The following is an 18,628-nucleotide window of genomic DNA, read 5'->3' as shown; positions in this document are numbered from 1 at the left end:
TAAGGTGTCCTTGATTCCTAGGCCTGGAGAGGAATTGTTTTGTCTGACCAAAATGGGAAAACAGTAGCTAATACTCATATGGAGTTTATACACTAAAGAATTGCAGGATTAAAAATATATGAAAAATAAAAAAGCTAAAATCGTAAGGCATCATTACAATGTAAAAAAGATATGAAGCCATTAGAGAGGGGCAACAAAGATGGTGAAGGACCCTGAGGGGAAGCAGAATGAGGAGCATCTGAGGTCCCTGTGTTTGCTCAGCCTGGAGGAGACTGAGGGGAGACTTCACTGCAGTTACAACTTCCTCCTGAGGGGAAGAGGAGGGGCAGACATTGATCTTGTCTCTCTGTCACCCAGTGACAGGACCTCAGGGAATGGCGTGAAGTTGTGTCAGGGGAGGTTCAGGCTGGATATTAGAAAGGGATTCTTAACCCAGAGGGTGGCTGGGCACTGTAACAGGCTCTCCATGGAAGTGATCACAGCACCAAGCCTGAGAGAGATCAAGAAGTGTTTGGACAATGCTCTTAAGCACATGGTGCGATTCTTGGGGATGATGTTGTGCAGGGTCAGGAATGGGACCTGGTGATCCTTTAGGGTCTCTTCCAACTCAGCATATTCTGATTCTGTGAAATTCTAATTTGCTTATATCAGGAAGAATTTTCCTGATGAGTGTAACTTCAGGAATTGGTTACATACTGGAACTTGGTTGATGGTGATACTATAGGTAGTAGCAGACAACATTTTTGTATCAGTTTATCCTTGAGCAATCACACCATTATTCTGCTTTCATTTGTAAACTGCTGTTCAAAATCAAACGAGTGTATAGCATGTTTTTAGCAAGAAGGAGCAATCAACAACTCGCATATTTGTAATAAAGATTCAGAGGCAGGTACTTGAGTTGCGATTTAAACATCCAGAGAAGTTTGTTATATTTTGTAGTTAGATTAGACAGTTAACCAATCACTTGCTAGAGACCTCTTCATTTAGTAACTTTAAACTTAATGTAGCACTTGCCTTTATATCTTGCATCTCCTCATTTACCTGAAAATAGTATATCTACTCTGTACTTGTTTTTAGAGCTATTGAAATCTCATGCATCAAAATTAAGAACAAAATAAAACCAGGCAAAACTAAAAGCTTCTAGCAGTGCTGAATGAAATAGCAAATACAAAAATTACACTTGTGAAGACCAATGGTGCTATAACAGCTTTATTTTTTACTTAATACAAGGCAATTAGAGTGCCTTTTAATACCTCACATAACAGATATTAGCAAATACAAATATATATATACTTTTTTTTTGTTTTTAATGAAAACGTCCATTTAAGGATTTAACTTAGAAATTTCAGTTGTGAAATCTCTCTAGATTTTTGCAAAGTTAACAGATATTCCAGTGCAAAAATAGATCCCATTACAGATAGCATAAAGTGCTTGGAACAAAGGACCAACTATAATTCAGGAGGGAAAGATAAGCACAACAGTGGTTGTTTAACCATGGGGAAAATACAACAACTCCTTACTGACTGAAATACAAATGTACTACAGAGAGGGATGCAACATGTCAATAGTACTGAAGTTTAAAATAAGTTAAAACCTCAGTGTAGTTTCATTATCAAAAGTGGTTCAACATAATGTGTATGACTCTAGAGTGATTTTTTTCCCCAACACATACTTAAGTAAAAATTAGTGGCTGTCTGATCATATTCCATGACCAATCTTCATGCCAGCGTTGCATTATGCTGTCTGTTCAGTACAAACAATGCCGATCGGAGCTGTGAAGTAATTTGGTTAATATCCACATCTACTGCAATATTTTTGTCACAGATAGCAGACCCTGTAAGCATGACAGTCATGGGGCAATAGAAATCAAGAATCTTTTTGGTGGCCTAAGGAAAGTCTATTACCATGTTAACTGTTGTTTCCTGATACATGAATAATTTAACTGAGCAGTTACCAAGAGCAAACCACAGCCCTTTCAGGACCAAATCTGAATCCTCCTAGAACTCCTTCTAGTTCTACATGCACTAGTTTGGTGCAATGCAAAATGTTAGCCCTTCACTTCAGTAATGTTGATTTGTAAAAGTGACTTTTAGCAGAGGGAAGCCTCCAGGACATGCTACTTGTTTAAATGATACTGCAACATACTTGCAGCCTGTTCCAGAGTAGTCATGGCTGTAGCTCTCTGTTTCTGCACCTGGAAGTCTGGTGTTTTCATCACCCTGTAACTCATCCCCATAGAGTGACGATGTCATAAAGGTAATAACAAAAGTATGTTTTCAGTGAGGTATACCAATCCCCTTTACACTCCTTTTCTCAATCCCCTTAGCAATGAATTATACAGATTAAAAAAAAAAAAAAAGTATGAAAAAGGCACTTCAGCAGAGCCTGTACTAAGCTCTTACTTTATCTCAAGGCAGGACACAGAGGGACAAGGAACTTAGTTTAACTGTGTTTTAAAAATGTTGAGTTGGTCAGTGTTACCAAGTATATTTGGAAATATGTAATTGATCTTCATGAAAAGGCTCATGCCAGCCTTTTCAGTATTTGCTGGGCTGCTATAGTCATTCAGAGAAGAAAATGGTCCATGACTGATTGATGGAGTAGCATCAAAACTAGTGCAGAACCTCTGTGGGTATTTAAGGCAGAGAAATGGCATACAGGAACAGCTCAGGAACTGCACTTGTGTTCAAACCACATTACTGAACCAATTTTCAAATGTAAAAGCAACACAGAGGGTCCGTAAAAGCATACTCTCCCATGACCGTTGTACAATGTGAACAAGAACTGGTTGTTCTTACTATATAATTTCCCCTCTAATATTACTCTGGATTTGTAAAACTTGAAAAACTTGACTGATGAACTGTACCACTATTATCTTTTAGTTTATCTTTAGTTTTTCAGGGGGATTTTTTACTAAAACAGTTGTTTGTCACACATACAATAAGGGTGTATACTCCAGTTAGGGATCACCTAATAAATGAAACACTGCACAACAGAAGCAGAAACTTACATATTAATGTTATACCAGTTTCCAAACAGGAAAATTTTAGGTGAACAACTTGCAGTTGTTTGCAGATAGCAGCTGATTGCTAGAATCTGGAACATGGTCAGATCATGAAAGCAGCTATCCACTACATGGACAGAAACAGAGCATAGCATTACAGTCATAATGTAAAGAAATACCGTGGCTACAAAGATCAAGTGAAAGCATTTCCAATCCCTAATTATGCTACCTACCTATTTAAAGTCATAAATAATACTGTTTAAAAAAAAAATCTACATCTCATTTCTAGTTTTATCTGGCAAAGCCAGAAACAGCAACATGCTTGTGCTAAGCAGTAATTCCAGATGTTGGGTACCTTTCTGGTGCAAAGCAAGGGTTAAAGAGCAGATATTACAAATCTGAGTGACAGCTCACGATTTAGAATTTGCTCTTGGCATTAGCAGCTTGTACAACTACTGAGTTTGCTGCTGTGGTCCAAACCCTATGTCTGCTTCTCACCCACTTCTTTCTACTAGATGTTCATGCAGCTGCAACAGTACCTCAGAGGAGCAGGAAAGTACTTAACTGCACAAACACCAAGTCAGAGTATGTTGTTGATTGTGATGCTGGTGGGACAATCATGCATGTGGAGGGTTCACAGTTCTGCCTATCGCCACTTGCTGATGAAGATGTGAGGTTATGATGGCCTGTCTCTTGCTATCCCACCTGTACAGTACTGCTTTGTGGCCTCAGCTTTGTCACCACTGACCTACACCAGCCTAGAGAAAGCCAGCTTGTAAGTTTTACAGGTAAGTTTTTACAACCTAAGGCTACAACACTGGTGGTGACTTTTCTTGCCATGGACTGTTTTGGTGCATTCATTGCCAGCAATGGATATAGTACCAGCACATTTCCACTCCTGTCATGAATGTTCTAAGGACTAAAACATGCATGTCCTGAATATCTGTAAATAACCACTGGCCATGATTTCTCAATGAATTATTTAGCAACCCTAATAAAAACATACTGTACAGAACAAGATACAGCACAGTTGAAAGCCCACAGCATCTCGTGGGTGCTTTACCACAGCTTCAGAGTTATACTGTATTGAGCTAAGTTCAAGTCTTTCACTGGAGAACAGTACAAGATGACTCCATGAGGCACTGCCTCTGTTAAGGAATTGTTTTCATTGCATTGAATTGCATTGCATTGAATGGTTTTCAGTAGAGTGTCCAGTTGCTTTTCCTCTAGCTTCTTTGGGAGTATCCTATCCCAGGAAAAGGAAGTTTGCATTCTGCTCATCATCTCTTTGATGAAACTGGCTCACACACAACTTTCTTTTACCTTCTCATCTTGCAGGAAGGAGTTAAGGATTGCAATGTCTACCACAGTCTGGTTTTTGTGCAATGACAGGTCCTTAGTATGGTCATCATCACTTTGGTCCTTAGCAAAATTTACAAAAACCTACAAGAAAAAAAGGCCATGTCAAACATCACCATAGTGTTTCATGATTTCATGGCATTTTAAGCACTGGATATCCTGAAACAGTCCTGAGATTCAGTACTCTACTTCATTTAAATGCCCTTATAAGATAGGTCAATTAAATTGGAAGATGTACTCCTACCTTTGCAAAAGAAGCTTTTGGCATCCAGGCTACTAAAAACTTACTTGGTCAAGTGTGGTCTGAGAAACGGAGTAGTCTTCTATGTGGAGTCTCTTCTTATTCTGGGAGAGAATACTGAATATTTTGGCCAGGGAGGACGGTGAGGAGGGAAGTTGGTACTGCAGCATATTTCGATGTTTTTCCTTTAGGACACTTCCAGGGAAGGCATGCCCAAAGAACTCCTCAACAGGCTTCAGGTCTGGGTTTGCCCCTGCAATTCTCACCACTATGGTGTAACCATCTCCAAACCTGCAAACAAAAATGTCAGTACAAGAGTTAAGCGCTTCTGAAATATAAGTGATGCTAAAAATCCAGTAGCATTTCCTACAGTGAAAATAGCAATGGAAATGCTGCATGAGGAACTAACCCTAACTGTATCTTCCTAAAAATGCAAACTCTGTGGTGTAAGCAAAAACCCACCCCACCTACCTGTTTTTTAGGTGCTGGACACTACCCAGACACCTGAATCGCCCATTGACCATTATTGCCATTCGAGTGCACAGGGCTTCACATTCTTCCATGCTGCAGGCAGAAATAAATTCATTAGTACTGCAAACAGTATTGAAGGGCAGAGCAGAAAGGCTGAGCTTAGCAACCAGCCCCGGCAAATGTAAAAGCCAAGGTATGACACAAGTGGGCTGCTACTTACCTGTGAGATGTGAGCACCACTGATCTCCCCTCCTTGATTACACTCAGAGCGCAGTTCCACAAGAAGCGACGTGCTTTGGGATCCATCCCTGTTGTTGGCTCATCCTGCAAAAGGCATACAAAAACCAGATTATGCTGCTACATTCTGATGAAAAATACTTCATCTTTGAAATGACCTGTCCATTCCTGATTATGGAAACATTGAAAATAAGCAAATTTGATTTATTTTATAAAATGACAAAGTAATTTATGCACTGGATTTTTAATTAGTCTTCATTTCAACATGTTTTTCTGTTTTTCAAGAAAAATATTGATGAGCAAAGGTTGTGAACTCACCAGGAACACCACAGGTGGCCCTCCAATGAGGGCAATGGCTGTGGAAAGCTTGCGCCTGTTCCCTCCACTGTAATTCCCAGCATATTTTTCTCCATATTTCACAAGGCCCAGTTTCCGAATTGCCCACTCACCAACCTATGACACACAGCACAACACCAACTTCAATAAAGCACAGCAACATCTGCACAAAGAGATTTTTCTTACAAGCTTTGTCTTCAAAAGCAGCTTTCAGAAGGGCCATTCATCTGAGGATCTAATGTGGCATGGATACGGATTTTGAAACACCCTTGTGCACCTCTGGATCAGGATATATGTAACCCTGTCCCCAGGAGGCTGAAAAATCAAATGGCTTATCAGCTGCTGGGCACGAGTTCAGCATCAGCTGAGCCACCTTAACCAACAACAGCACCAACTTCAGTGAGCTTTCCTATTACTGTAGGCTTACAGCAGGGACATGGACACTACTGACCCACAGCTGCCACACCACGGTGCATCTTAGCCCTTTGAATAGATGGAATTTGGTTTGTTCAGCAGTATCCCTAATGGTGCCAACAGGCAGGCATTGCTGCCCTGCAGTGCGTTATGGGGAAGAGATTCAGTTGCTACTCAAATCACAGCCCGAACTGGGTCCCTTGTTATATGGGGCTAGTAAGAACATCACATGGAAGAACTTGGCAGCAATCTTAGAAGGAGATTGCAGTTTCCACTCATCATGTCTACCTTCACAGAAGGATTCAAGCTACTTGGACATTACCCTTAATATCATCTACCTAGAGCACTCAGGTCTCCTACAGTAAAAACTTAATTCCAGGAAACAGAACTGAGAAGGGTGCTGCATGGTACTGGCAGCTGTCATCAACTGCCTAAAGACTGTTCCTGTAACCTCATCTCTGAATGCTGAAATAGTAGCACTTTAATGATGCACCATGATCAACTGGAAAGCTTTTAAAACTCAGCACAAGGCTTCCGCTAAGCTATAGTGTGTTTGTTTTCAGTAACTTAAAAGAATTAACACTTGACAGTGACTGAGGTCCTGCATGACCTGCAGCTCCATAGCTCTTAAATTCTTAAAGGAAGAAAGTTGCTCAGTGGAAAAGAGCATTCACTGTGAGGGCACAGGACCCAAATTATCTGCCCTTCCATTTAGTACAGTTTTCCAGGCAACACTGAAAAAACAGGGGAACTCTTGGGTTTTCCTGAAGGGGGGCAGATTTCACCATACAGTATCACCAACAGCTTCACATCATGACATTACATGAGTTGCAGGGAGGGTGCACGCAAGCAAGAACTTTCAAGTTGGTCACTGGGGTGGGTCCTGTGGTGTTTCATTTACCTTGCAGACTTCTTTCTCTGGAACACCTCTCAGGAGTGCAAAGAACTCCAAGTGCTCTCGCCCTGTCAGCAGTTCATTAACAGCATCAAACTGTGGGCAGTAGCCCATGTTCTGATGGACTTCTTGGATGTTGGACAAAATACTGTAAAAGAAAAAAAAGCCTTTGTTAGGATTTCATGAGCATGCGCTGCTAATTTAGATGTTAAAACAGTATGAAACAGTGTTCCTGGAATTACTGAACTAACAAAAATACAGAATCATAGAAGTCCATTTTGATCGAGTTACTTTTTATCTCTCTCCCTTTTCTCCTCCTTTTTTTAAAAAAAAACATTTAAACTTGGAAGAGCTGTTACACAGAAATGACTACCAGACTAAATCAACTTTCCTAAGCCACTGATGTACTTTACCAGACTCAAACAAGGGCTGAAAGAGATGCCAGGAGCTGTAAACAGGAAAAGTAGAATAGTGTTTTGATGTTTTCAGAGTTTTGAAAAAAAGCAGTTAAAACTACAGGGGAAAGCAGAGAAAATATGCACTGTCTTTCACCTGTTTCCTTTGAGGAAAGCTTCTCCTCCCGTCACATCTGTATCACCAGTTAGCATCTTAAAGGTGGATGACTTGCCAGCACCATTTACTCCCAGGAGTCCAAAGCACTAGGGAAATAAATGAGTACAGGGTATTTGAGAACAGAATCCAACTGCATCATTTTCAGCACTGACAAGATGGGAAGAAGCAAACTTGACCCTGAGTACAGCTAGATGGACTCTGAAGTCAATTTTCAGGAAAAAAACCCCAAACTTCAGGGTTTTTATTTTAAGTATAAGCCTTTAGGTTGGGAAGATGAATAAGCTATGATGTCACCTTGATGCCCTGTCACTGCAGTTGATCTGTGCCAAACCTTGCATTCTGGAGTTTGGCTTCTGGTCCCAGACGCAGAGGTTATTACCTCTGAAACTGCTTCAGCTTCTACTTTCCTTTTGTGCAATTTGAACATTCATCTGGTTTTGATCTTCACCCTGTGCTGTCATGTGGCTCCTAAATACTGCAGTAATAGCAACACAATCCATTTAACAAATGCGCTTACCTCTCCAGGGGGGATTCCAACACAGATCCTATCAACTGCTGGCTTTCTCTTCATTCTGTAAATCTAAAACCGTAAGAAAAAAGAAAGAGAAGGACAATGTCAAAGAATTCTAATCAGAGCTGTACATATGCAGTACTCCAAACTCAATCCAGTTTTGGTCCCACTAAATTCCTCTGATAAGGCACAGTGAACTGCATAGTTTTGTGTCAATGAGTATGAATTCAGAAGTTCTGTCACCTTGGTTAGCTCCTTGATTTCCAAAATGTCACTCTGTCCTCCTCCACTAATTATCCTCTGCCTCTCTCTGGTTACATCCTCGTCTTCATCATTCACAGGAGGTAGCTTGGCATAAACAGGCCTGAAGAAAGAAACATGATAAAACCTTAGCAGAAAATGACATGGCCTTCATAGGTAGTATCCTCCCCATTTCATAGATGACACCAATGAAAACTTCACCTGCCTGTAGCAGCACAGCAGAGAGGACAACTTACCTGGGTTTGATGAAGAACCTGTACTGGATAAGCACTGTGATGAGAAAAAACACCACACCTTCTACTGCCATGGCAAAGAGGTTCCTTCCCACCAGGTCCCATGACAAAGGGGACACAAACCGATTCTCTCCTGCCAAAATAGATTAAAAGCACAATCACTTTTCCAGAGCAACAGGAGCAGGCCCACTGTAGCTGCAAGCACATTTTTATTGTAGCAAAGCTGGGACTCAGGTCCAGAGAATTCAGTCTGCCAAAGAGCTAGGCCACCAGTCCAAAAGGTTAGTGAAGCACAGAAAGACTATGACTTGGACCTGACATCTGCATGCCAGAAAAAAATCCATCCAGCTTTCCAGAACCTCAGCCGCTCCTTACACTAGGCCTAATGAGATTCATACAATTGTCTTTACACATTTTTATTTAATGCTCTTAACTCAAAAGTCTTTGGATCTATCTACCGGTTTCTCTTAACAAGTTAAGAGTGGATGGCTATGATGACTTGCCAAGTTTGACCAGGTCTGTGCTGCAAATAGCACACTTTCAGTTCCTGAAAAGTTAGAGGAGCTTGTCTGGAGCAGACTCTAGATTTGTCCATTCCTTTCAGGCCATTGTCTGTGTGAAACACAATTTCACTTACCAAATCTCTCCAGAGCATCAGCCATAGCCTGGTTTTTCACCATGTCAATGAGTCCCCGTCCCAGGCAGAAGTGAGGGAAGATGAGGAAGACAGACTTCAGGATGTCATTGATGTCCTTCAGCTTCTGTTATGAAAAAATTCAAGTGCTAGTGAGCCAGCTGAGCAAAACAGCCATCACCTCCCAAGAGCGACCCATGTTGTCACTGACCCTTCCTTCCCTTTCCCAGCACTGCAGCCCCACAAAAATCCAAGGATTAGAAATGTTCTCCCAAGAGCCATGGCCATTGCTCCTCTGGACAGTCAGTGTTGTTGTGTTGCTCACAATGCTATTAACACAAGCAAACTGCAATAAAAGGTTTTTCCAAACACTCACAGTCTTGTTTACGTGTCTGCAAACAACGATACATAAAAAGGCTACTGGCTGAGGACACAGGGAAGTTTAACTTGAACAAACTGGTTATGTCAGTGGCTGCAGGGAGGTCCTCCCTGTCCCATACTGGAAGCTCTAATACTCTTCCTTTGTTGTCTCACAGCTGGCTTAGATTGATTCTATAGATTGAACTGATAGTGCCCTGAGTTCCTGGTACACATCTCTGAGTGTATACTCATTTTTACTGAGCTAGAACAGGCTTTGTAACAAAAGGAACCATCATCAAGAACTGCGCCCTTATGCCCACACAAAGAGGTACAATCAACAGGGTGTCTCCTGAGCCTCCTCCCACAAGTAACACTTCACACCACTGTGGGTCAAACAGCGCCTGCTAAGACATCTTGTGTTGTCTACAAGCATGAGAGGAACTTGTACCTTCCCCAGGAGGCATCTGGTGCTGAAAAACTGAAGTGCCCAAGCTCCCATACCTAGAGAGGTATCTACAATAGAAGGCAAAATTTAGGGCAACTAAATAGTTGGGTGATTAAATGGCCTTCATAGATGGAAATGGCCCTTCATTAAGAACACAGAAGAAATTCCATCTGAACATAAGAAAATTCTATTTCTTTTTTCACCCTAAGAATGACTGAAAAGTGGAAAAAAGTTGTCCAGAAAGACTGTGGCATCTCTCCCTGGAAATTTTAAAGTCCCATGGCCCTGAGCAACCTGCTCTTAACAGTTTGACCTTGCCCCCCACTACAAAAAACCAGGCCATACAAACCCAATACACTGCTGGATCCTGCTCAGAGGTTGGACTAGAAAATCTCAGGAGCTCCTTCCCCAACTTAAATACTCTGTGAGCTTTTCTAAAGGGGGCTTTAACCCAATTCCACCAGAACCTTGTTTAAACTGTTGCTGAAGCTAATGTGTACAGTGTTTAGCTTTTCTGGAGATCTGACTGCTAAAGGCACCAGATGAGGAACCTGTACCAACATGGAACCAGACTGTAGCAACTGTAACAAGACAATTGAGGAGACTCTGGAAAAACATACATCGTTGGTGAAGAGCTCCAGGACAAAGGTGGCCACACTCCCATTGATGCCAATGAAGAGATTCACACTGGTCAGCACAACATATGCCGTGCTAGGGATTTTGAACACAAAGGAGGCCGGATACATGAGAGGGGTGATGGACCACCTGGCAAGAGAAAAGGCAGCAACATCAGGTAAGAACCTTCCATGTCCAAGAGCCTTCCCAGTCATCTTCTGATAAGAAATCCCTTACCCATAGAGAAATAGGAGGAGAGCCAGCACAGGCAAGTTCGAGGAGGATACATAAGACTTCTGTTGAAAACAGATGAAGATGATGACAACTAGTGTGGCCGGAACAATGTAGTTGCACTAGAAGGTGAAAAACATTACTTTAGATTTCTTTCCAGATTACACAAAAAAAGGGACAGATTTTTTTTCTGCTCTAATCCAATAGTTTTCAAAACTCTTCAGTGTTCCCAAATCTGTTTAAAAGTGTCATAGGTGTGAACCATAATAGACCACACATTAATTTACATTTCTTGGTCCCTCTAGAGGTAGTCAGTAGACTCTCAGAGGTTTCAGGCATCACAGGTTGAGAAAACCTGCTTTGGACAGAGCAGAATAAGGGGCTACATAAAGAAACATTTTTGGCAATTATTTTACAGTGACATAATAAATGCTAATGATTCAGCTTATGGTTATCCTTCCATCCTCTGTTGTAACCCTTGACCCACTGAGCTGAAGCACAGCCTCATGAGAGAAAACACAAAAGTCATAATCACAGTTGTTATTCACTGAAATAATGCAGTGCCCGCTGGAACAAACTGCACTGTGCACTTCAAGACACCCTGGAAAAACAGAACGGAGGATAGTTTAGCCCAGCCTAAGTCCTTACCATATCCCACACAAAGTTGGCCAGCCAGTAGATAACAGGCTTCACACCGCTGATGAACTGCAAGTGTTTAGCCTTACTGACACGTTCCTGAATAAGAAAAACCACAAAGCTGGCAGGAACAAAGGACATGGCAAAGATCACACAGATGGACACAAGGACATCCACAGAGGTGGTCATCCTGGATAAAAAAAGGAAGAAAGCAAATTGTTTGTATGGTGGTACTGGCTCCTTTGAGATGAAATGAGACAGCTCATGCAGGGCAGGGCAGAAACTATTTCTTCTTCTGCCGTCATTAGTCTGTCCTTATACTGAGAATCCTGAGTAATGAATTACCATGCAAGATTCACCTAACTGCACAGTTCTCCTCCAGCCATATAACAAAGGGAACATATACAGTCTGTTGACATCTCAAGCACAGCATCACAACCTGCAGACTGGTTAATAACTTCAGCATAAGAGACTGCTTTCTGCTTACCTTATTACCACCATTTTATTTCCCACATAATCCATTTCCTGGGGTTGTTGGGGTTTGTCTTTTTTTGGTGTTGTTTCAAAGCTGAGAAGTATCTGCCCATTATCTGCTACTGTTTTATGGATTGAAGGATATATACTCACACAGATTATGAGTTCTGACTCTGATTGTAGTGAGAGTGGAGTAGTCAATGCATCAGTGAAGTTAATCCTGTGCATTACTGTGTGCCCCCCAGCTTAAGACAGTGGGCCAGGACCTATCAGAGGTCCCTAGTCAAATGATGAGGACAAAACAATGACCATATTTATGGTGAGACACCTTTCTAAAGGTGGCTGAGAGGGATTTCCTAGAGTTGAAGAAGATGTGATTCCTGAAAAGGACTGATTCTTAAAATTGCAGCTTCCAGGGACTCAAGGACAGAGAAAAAAGTGATGTTCAACAGCAAGATCTCAGCAGCACAGGCTGCCACCTCCCCAGACCAGAGAAAATAAGGCCTGTGTGTTAAGAGCATAAATGGCAGAGGCCACTGACTGTCCACCAGTAGGTCCAAAACCTCCCATGTTGCCTGTTTTCAGTCAACAGCAATGAGCCCAAACCCATTCATAGTCATGTCACAACTTACAGAGCTACTTCAGAGAGCTGCTGCTTGGTGAGATTAAGTGGGTGATTGAAGGCAGTGATCCCATAAGCACTGGGATTTTCACCCTGCTGGAGGTTGGCCCGAAGGATGGCATTGTTGATCACATTCAGGAAGGATGCAATGGCATGCCAGCCCTTGTTGTTAAACCACACCTACAAGACACCACATCAGCATCAGAAAGACACCAGGTACATCAGCTACCCAAAAGCTTCCTAAGCCCTTCAGAACATCCCTTCCTCTGTAGAGGACATATTTCTTTCCATAACACTCCAGATAGCTTGCTCAGGGGCAGAACACACAGTTTAATCAATAAACACAAGAGGCTCCTGGAAGCTACCACTGATTCTGCATTGAACTCTTTTTGGCATTTAGGCCTAGACTCCACAGAGAAACAGATTTTGAGGAAGTCCACATAAAACTCCAAGCTACATTTACTCCACTAGCAAATACAGAGAACTCTGGTCTACAAAGTTTTCCAAGAGAAACTGCTACGACTCCAAGTCATAGCTCCAAGAGCTTCAAACAGCAGGCACAGAAATGAGGATTGGTTAATTTACCTTCACATTGTTCTTTGTATCCAGGCCTTTCAGGAAACTTGATAAACTGTTGAGAAATCGATCCCCAGAACTCCCCTGCAAACAGCAAAGGGACAGTTACTTCCCCTCTAAGAATATCTTTATTATGCCCTGGGGTCTAGCAGAGACTACACAATGTTTTTCACAGCTCTGACAGCTTTCTGTCAATTCAACAGCCTCTACCCGCCAAACTGGATGTGGTAAGAAGGCTGAGTAACTGTGGTTTCCCTTCACCCTCTCCTTTCCATAGTCTCAGTGGTAAGAAGGGTCAATCTTATGCCTGTTTTTTTCCCCAGCAAAATGTATTAACCAAAGTTGCATGCAACCTTCAGAGACATTGCACCCTGCAGCCTGACAGTTTCAGAGGAAAACAGTGGCCTAAATTCTCTTCTGAGCCAGGGCAGACTCAGCACAAGAAGGTTCAACTGAGGTTTTAAAGATGGCAGCAACCTCTTCTTAATACCACAAGACAGCCCACCCTGTCCTGCCACAAAACATTCAGATGTCTGCACTCCCCACTTGCTTGCAACTGGTGCTGGGCAGAATCCAAATCAGCAACATGGGCTGGGCAAGCTTCAGCTGAGTGTGTCTTCAAGACTTCTGCTACTTCCAGACAAGAGCCTGGGAGATCCCAGCTAAGATATAGTGGGGAGAAGTCAGTGAACACAACTAACACACACATGGCTCCTGATTTTACAGCTTCCAAGTCATCTCCCAAGTAGCAAGACTCAGTATTTAGCGCATCCTGGACTTATGGGGACAACTGCTCACCTGTGCCAGCTCCAAAATCTTCTTCACCTGTTTAATGGCATCAGTGACTTCATGACTTGGAGGAAGCACGAGGGAACTGCTGGCTCCCAAGGAAAAACCACCATACCTGAAAGTTCAGACAGAAAGTGATGCTAAGATACGACTACTCATGGACCTCCACAAAACGCTACTCCCTATCCCCCTCCATGTCCGTGCCTCCTCTTCCTGCAGTACACCCAAGGCTAGTATCTCCACTCTAACACAAAGGGATGACTTTTATTCTCCTACATGGTTGCTTAGCCATGAAGTCTTCTGCTCTTTGTTTCTGGGGTTAAACACTTGTATCACGAGCGCTCAGCATGCCGTCCAAAAGCAGCTATTGTCTGCTGCAGACAAAGCAGGATGTCTCCTTGCTGCCCTTGCTTGGAAGAATAGTACCTCACGGAATAGAGTATCAGCATGCTAGTCATGCAAATCTTTTCAAGACTGCTCTCTGCATAAGGCAGACATGCTATCCAGTGCTCTGGGGTTGTCCCAGTTTATCCTTAAACATCGTCCTCCAATATCTGGCAGTTAAGAGTCCTGTAACACAAACTGCAAAGCAGGGTGGATGCGTCCTGCTAAATACTATGGTCAAGCTTTAATGGACATATACAAGCTAAGGAAGATGCAGTAACTCACCTGAACTCATTCACCCAGATTTTATTCTTTAAGCTGCAGAGAGAAAAAAGAGCTGATATGTAATACATGGAACCAGAACAGAGACAGACCTAACAAAGCTGCAGGCATATGGCCATAGAAAAGAATGCAATAGCCTCTCACATCTGATACAGCTCCCACCATTCCTCTGCAGTGTAATCCCTAGGCTTCCCCCATAATCTATGACTGTCAGCACATAGAATCACTCACAAAGCAGAAATATCACTTGAGCTGAGAATCAGGGCTCTCTGAGGATCTGAGTGGATTTGGCTCTCTACTGAAGAGTTTGGGCTGCCCAGGCTGATTTGCCTGATCTGTGCATCGCCCATAGAGCAAGCAGTGCTTGTTGGGGAGGGAAGGGGGAGTGTTCAACAGCTACCTTTTCCCAATGATCTGCGCATAGGTCTTCACTAGGTAATCTGATATATTGCGGCCTGTCAGATTCTGGAGGATGTCAGCTGTGTCTTGCTCACGCTGGTGTCACCAGTGAAAACACAAGATAAATGCTCATCAGAAAACACAGGTGCCCAGTGAAATAAATCTAATACAATGCTGCATGCAAGAATCACACCTAGCCACTCTGCTCTTCATGACCATTCCATACCACTGAGCTCCCTCCTACCTGTGGGGGAGGCAGGCCACCTGCACCAGGGGGGCACACAGGCAGCATCTTCTTGATCTTCTCACTGCTACATTCGCAAGATGGGGAAGGATTCTCCATGCTCCAGTTGCCTTTCAGGAAGATGTCCAGCACTGACTCTGGGACTGAAGCAGTGGTCCATTTCTTCTGCCCCACAGCGCAAGGAGTGTCCCTGTGTATGGAAAGAAGCAAGAAAAAAGCACTTTTTAAGATAAATATATGGCCTTTTGTTACAAGAGACTTAAAGATCAAACTCCACAGTCCCCAGAAGAGGCAGTGTGTTTCTCAAAGGAGCTTGACCTCACAGAGATATCACCCTGATTTTTAAAGATTTTCTAAGCCTTCTGATGTTGACATTTTTGTAGCAAACTTTCTCACACACTTTCTGTAAATAACTCATTTTTCTCCATTCTTTTATGGAGGAAGAGAAATTTGATGGACTGTTGGTTTGTCCAGTGTCATTGGAGAGGTGGCACTGTCACCCTCCAATCCACTGTCACTTTTGGAGTCAGAAAATAAACTTCCCCTTTTTCTCTTCACCTTGAGAACAGCGGTGTGCGCTTGTGTTCTTTCGTGTTCCATAGCGACATCTGGTGACCGCCAACCGCCAAAGTGTACTGCAGCCTAGGCTGAGACACAGAGTCTGGATTGCAGTGAGGCCGTGTCCTCCCCCCGCCGTCTCCGCCACGTTCGGCGCTTTGCCTGCTGTTCCTGTGGTGATGGCAGCCTCTGTGGGTTTCGAGGAGGATTTTCTCGTTTTGGACCTCTGGAGGGAGGTCCCGGAGTGGAAACAGGTTTCTGTTTCCTGGAGCGATTTTGAGAGGCTGTTTCTGCGGGTCAGAGAGCATGGTCCTTTTCGGACCCCTGCGAAGGCATTCTCCAGGGACACGTGGTCTCTCGTGGGGGTCTGCGTCATGGAGGCCCTCTTAGATGATTGCACCGTAGACGTGGGATCGCTGCTGCTGCAGTGGAAAAAGTGTGAGATTTGGCAAGGGTCTGGTAACCCTGCCCCGCAGGGGGGCCATTCTGTCTCGGTCGTGGATGAGGGGGAGTTTGGGTTTCTGTGCGATGAGGACCCCTCCCCCCCGCCCCGAGACGGTGTGCTGGGGAATGGCGTCGACTCGGGGGATGGCGATTGTTCCTCCGTGGTGGATTTGGCGCCTGGAGGCTCTGTAGAGCTGGCAGGACGTCCTCGCCCTCCCGGCCCTTGGGGGCAGCGGGGAGTCTCTGGATCAGCCTCTGCCTCCAATTGAGTCTGGTTCGGCGACGACTCTTTGTCCAAATTGCGGTTTTTCCACGACGTTCCTCCCCCTGAGCGCAGCGGGGGCAGGTTCGCCCGCCTCCGAGTCGGGATCATCGGCGGGGGAGTGGCTTTGCCCGTTCTCTGGCCCTGCGCACCTGCTCGGCATGCACGGTCGGTAGAAGCAGCCGGGGGCGGGGAGTCAGTCGGTGCTCCATCAGACCCCGCTCCAGGGACCGGGCAGCCCGCCCCGCTCCTCTTGGCGGGGGCGGCGCCCGCTGTGTAGTCTTGCATCTCAGGTCGGACGCTCATCGGGTTTGTGGGCCATGCCGGCACCTGCGTCCACCGTGGCGCCCCTCGCCAGGACTGTGGCGCGGCAGGGCGCTGAGGTATTTACCTTTAGTGTGACTGCTGACACGGCTGGCGGGAGGCCGGTGAATTCTCGGGGCCGTGGCCCCTCCCTGTCGAATTTGTGGACGCTCCCCCCGTGCCAGGTGACCGTGCTTCCGAGGGACCCCGGGCGTTTCTAGCGAGAAGCCAAAACTAAGTCCGACAACATGTGTGAGTCTGCCTTCTCACGGCATCTGCCGGATCGCGGAGGGGGTTCCTCTGGCTCTGCAGGTAGCGCAGGGACGAGTGGTGTTGGGCTTGCTTCCAGTCAGGCATCTGCTCTTGTCCCTGTGCGGCCCAGGGGATGGGACACGGCAGGTGCTGCGGCTTTGCAAGGGGGTCCCCAGGCTTTCCCTGTGCTCAGGAGTGTTACTCATAACACCCATCAACCTCTTTCACATAAGCTGGAGAAGGAAGTCTGTGATGTAGTTGCTCAGCATGGTGTGGGCTCTGCTGAGGTCATGCAGACTCTCCAGAGGGTTGCTCACGACGTGCTGACGCCTCACAACCTCATGTGGTGTGGCGCATTCTCTTTTTGACATTGTGCAGTATGATGTTTTTGAGACCAAGTGGGCTTGTTTGGTGGCTGACATGGGGCTGCAGAATGTTGTGTTGGGGCCACAGGAGCCCAGGCGTGTGGTTGTTGCTGAAATGCTGTTGGGCACGGGGCCTTATGGCAATCCTCAGGGGCAGGCTGGATTCAATACCCTTGTGCTTGACCAGCCACATGCTGGGTGTTGTGGTGATTGTTCAGACCCTGGAAATGGCTGCTCCAAGGCAGCCGTTTGTGACCGTTGTCCAGGGGGATGATGAGCCTTTCATAGCATTTTCAGCAAGGCTGACCACATCTTTGGAGAGGCAGGTGCCTGATCCTGTGGCAAGGAGGATTGTGATTGCAAACCTTGTGAGGTGTAACTGCAATGATGAGTGTAGAAGGGTCACAGTGACTCTGCCTAGTGTTCCTACTGTCTCCCAGATGGCAGAGGCCTGTGCGGACATCACCCCCGTGGGCTGGAAGTTGGCTGCCATGGCTACCGCTGTGCAGCCAGTCTGGGCAGCACCACAGGGCAGGCAGCCACAACAGGGGAATGTGCAGGCTGGCAAGAAGTGGGGGAAGAAAGCACAGAAGGTCAAATTTCCCACATTCTTGTGTGGTCGGTGTGGTGGGCCGAATCATATGTCCAGTGTCTGCAAGGCGACTATTCCTGTTAATGGCCAGGCTTTACTGGGCTCAGGAAACATGAAGTGGAGCGGGAACACACCCAAACACAAGCTTCTCTCCAAACCACGGAGCTGATGGAGGTCTGCTTTGCTGGCTTGCTGCCAGCACCCACAGATCCACAGGTGTGGATGTCTGTACTGCAGCAAGAGTTGTCTTAGAATCTTGTAAAATATACAAGGTTCCCCCGGATGCCTTTGGTCTCTTGGGAAGGGGCGTGAGTGCTCTCCTGATGGGGAGGTCTAGTGCCACTCTCCAGGGCATCATTGTGCACCTGGGGCTCATTGATGCTGACTTCACAGGGCAGATTTGTGCCATGGTCTTCACACCCACCCCTCTCGTCATGATCCCAAAAGGGATGCAACTTGCTCAACTTGTGCCTTATAAGTCCTCTGTTCACAGGACAGCTGACTGGTCGCGTGGAGCTGGCGGCTTTGGATCCACTGGGCCGCCTCAAGTTCACTGGACCGCTGTCCTGACCAAGGACCATCCCGAGATGCTGTGTACCCTGTCCATCCCGGGTGCGACGCCGTCA

At 45.0% G+C, this 18,628-nt stretch overlaps 1 protein-coding gene across 3 annotated transcripts in view; it reads right to left on the bottom strand.

Moving 5' to 3' along the window:
- Positions 1-1,174: 1,174 nt before the first annotated feature.
- ABCA1 (ATP binding cassette subfamily A member 1) overlaps positions 1,175-18,628 on the bottom strand; it is a 98,802-nt gene continuing 81,348 nt past the window's right edge. For all 3 annotated transcript variants that reach the window (XM_084224864.1, XM_084224863.1, XM_084224865.1), the window contains exons 31-50: positions 15,227-15,416; positions 14,984-15,078; positions 14,587-14,619; positions 13,927-14,032; positions 13,138-13,212; positions 12,563-12,732; positions 11,469-11,646; positions 10,827-10,942; positions 10,595-10,739; positions 9,173-9,296; positions 8,539-8,668; positions 8,285-8,405; positions 8,048-8,110; positions 7,510-7,616; positions 6,964-7,105; positions 5,631-5,765; positions 5,296-5,399; positions 5,076-5,168; positions 4,652-4,895; positions 1,175-4,447 (exon numbers count right to left, since the gene is read on the bottom strand). In XM_084224864.1, the coding sequence (XP_084080990.1) occupies positions 4,307-4,447; positions 4,652-4,895; positions 5,076-5,168; positions 5,296-5,399; positions 5,631-5,765; positions 6,964-7,105; positions 7,510-7,616; positions 8,048-8,110; positions 8,285-8,405; positions 8,539-8,668; positions 9,173-9,296; positions 10,595-10,739; positions 10,827-10,942; positions 11,469-11,646; positions 12,563-12,732; positions 13,138-13,212; positions 13,927-14,032; positions 14,587-14,619; positions 14,984-15,078; positions 15,227-15,416 (2,512 nt within the window). In that variant the 3' untranslated portion in view covers positions 1,175-4,306. The remainder of the gene's footprint in view (positions 4,448-4,651; positions 4,896-5,075; positions 5,169-5,295; positions 5,400-5,630; positions 5,766-6,963; positions 7,106-7,509; positions 7,617-8,047; positions 8,111-8,284; positions 8,406-8,538; positions 8,669-9,172; positions 9,297-10,594; positions 10,740-10,826; positions 10,943-11,468; positions 11,647-12,562; positions 12,733-13,137; positions 13,213-13,926; positions 14,033-14,586; positions 14,620-14,983; positions 15,079-15,226; positions 15,417-18,628) is intronic.

The sequence above is a fragment of the Fringilla coelebs genome (genome assembly GCF_963513975.1).
Source record: "Fringilla coelebs genome assembly, chromosome: Z".
Taxonomy (NCBI): Eukaryota; Metazoa; Chordata; class Aves; order Passeriformes; family Fringillidae; genus Fringilla; species Fringilla coelebs.
The sequence above is the reverse complement of the archived record's forward strand: the minus strand, read 5'-3'. Positions and strand labels throughout refer to the sequence as shown.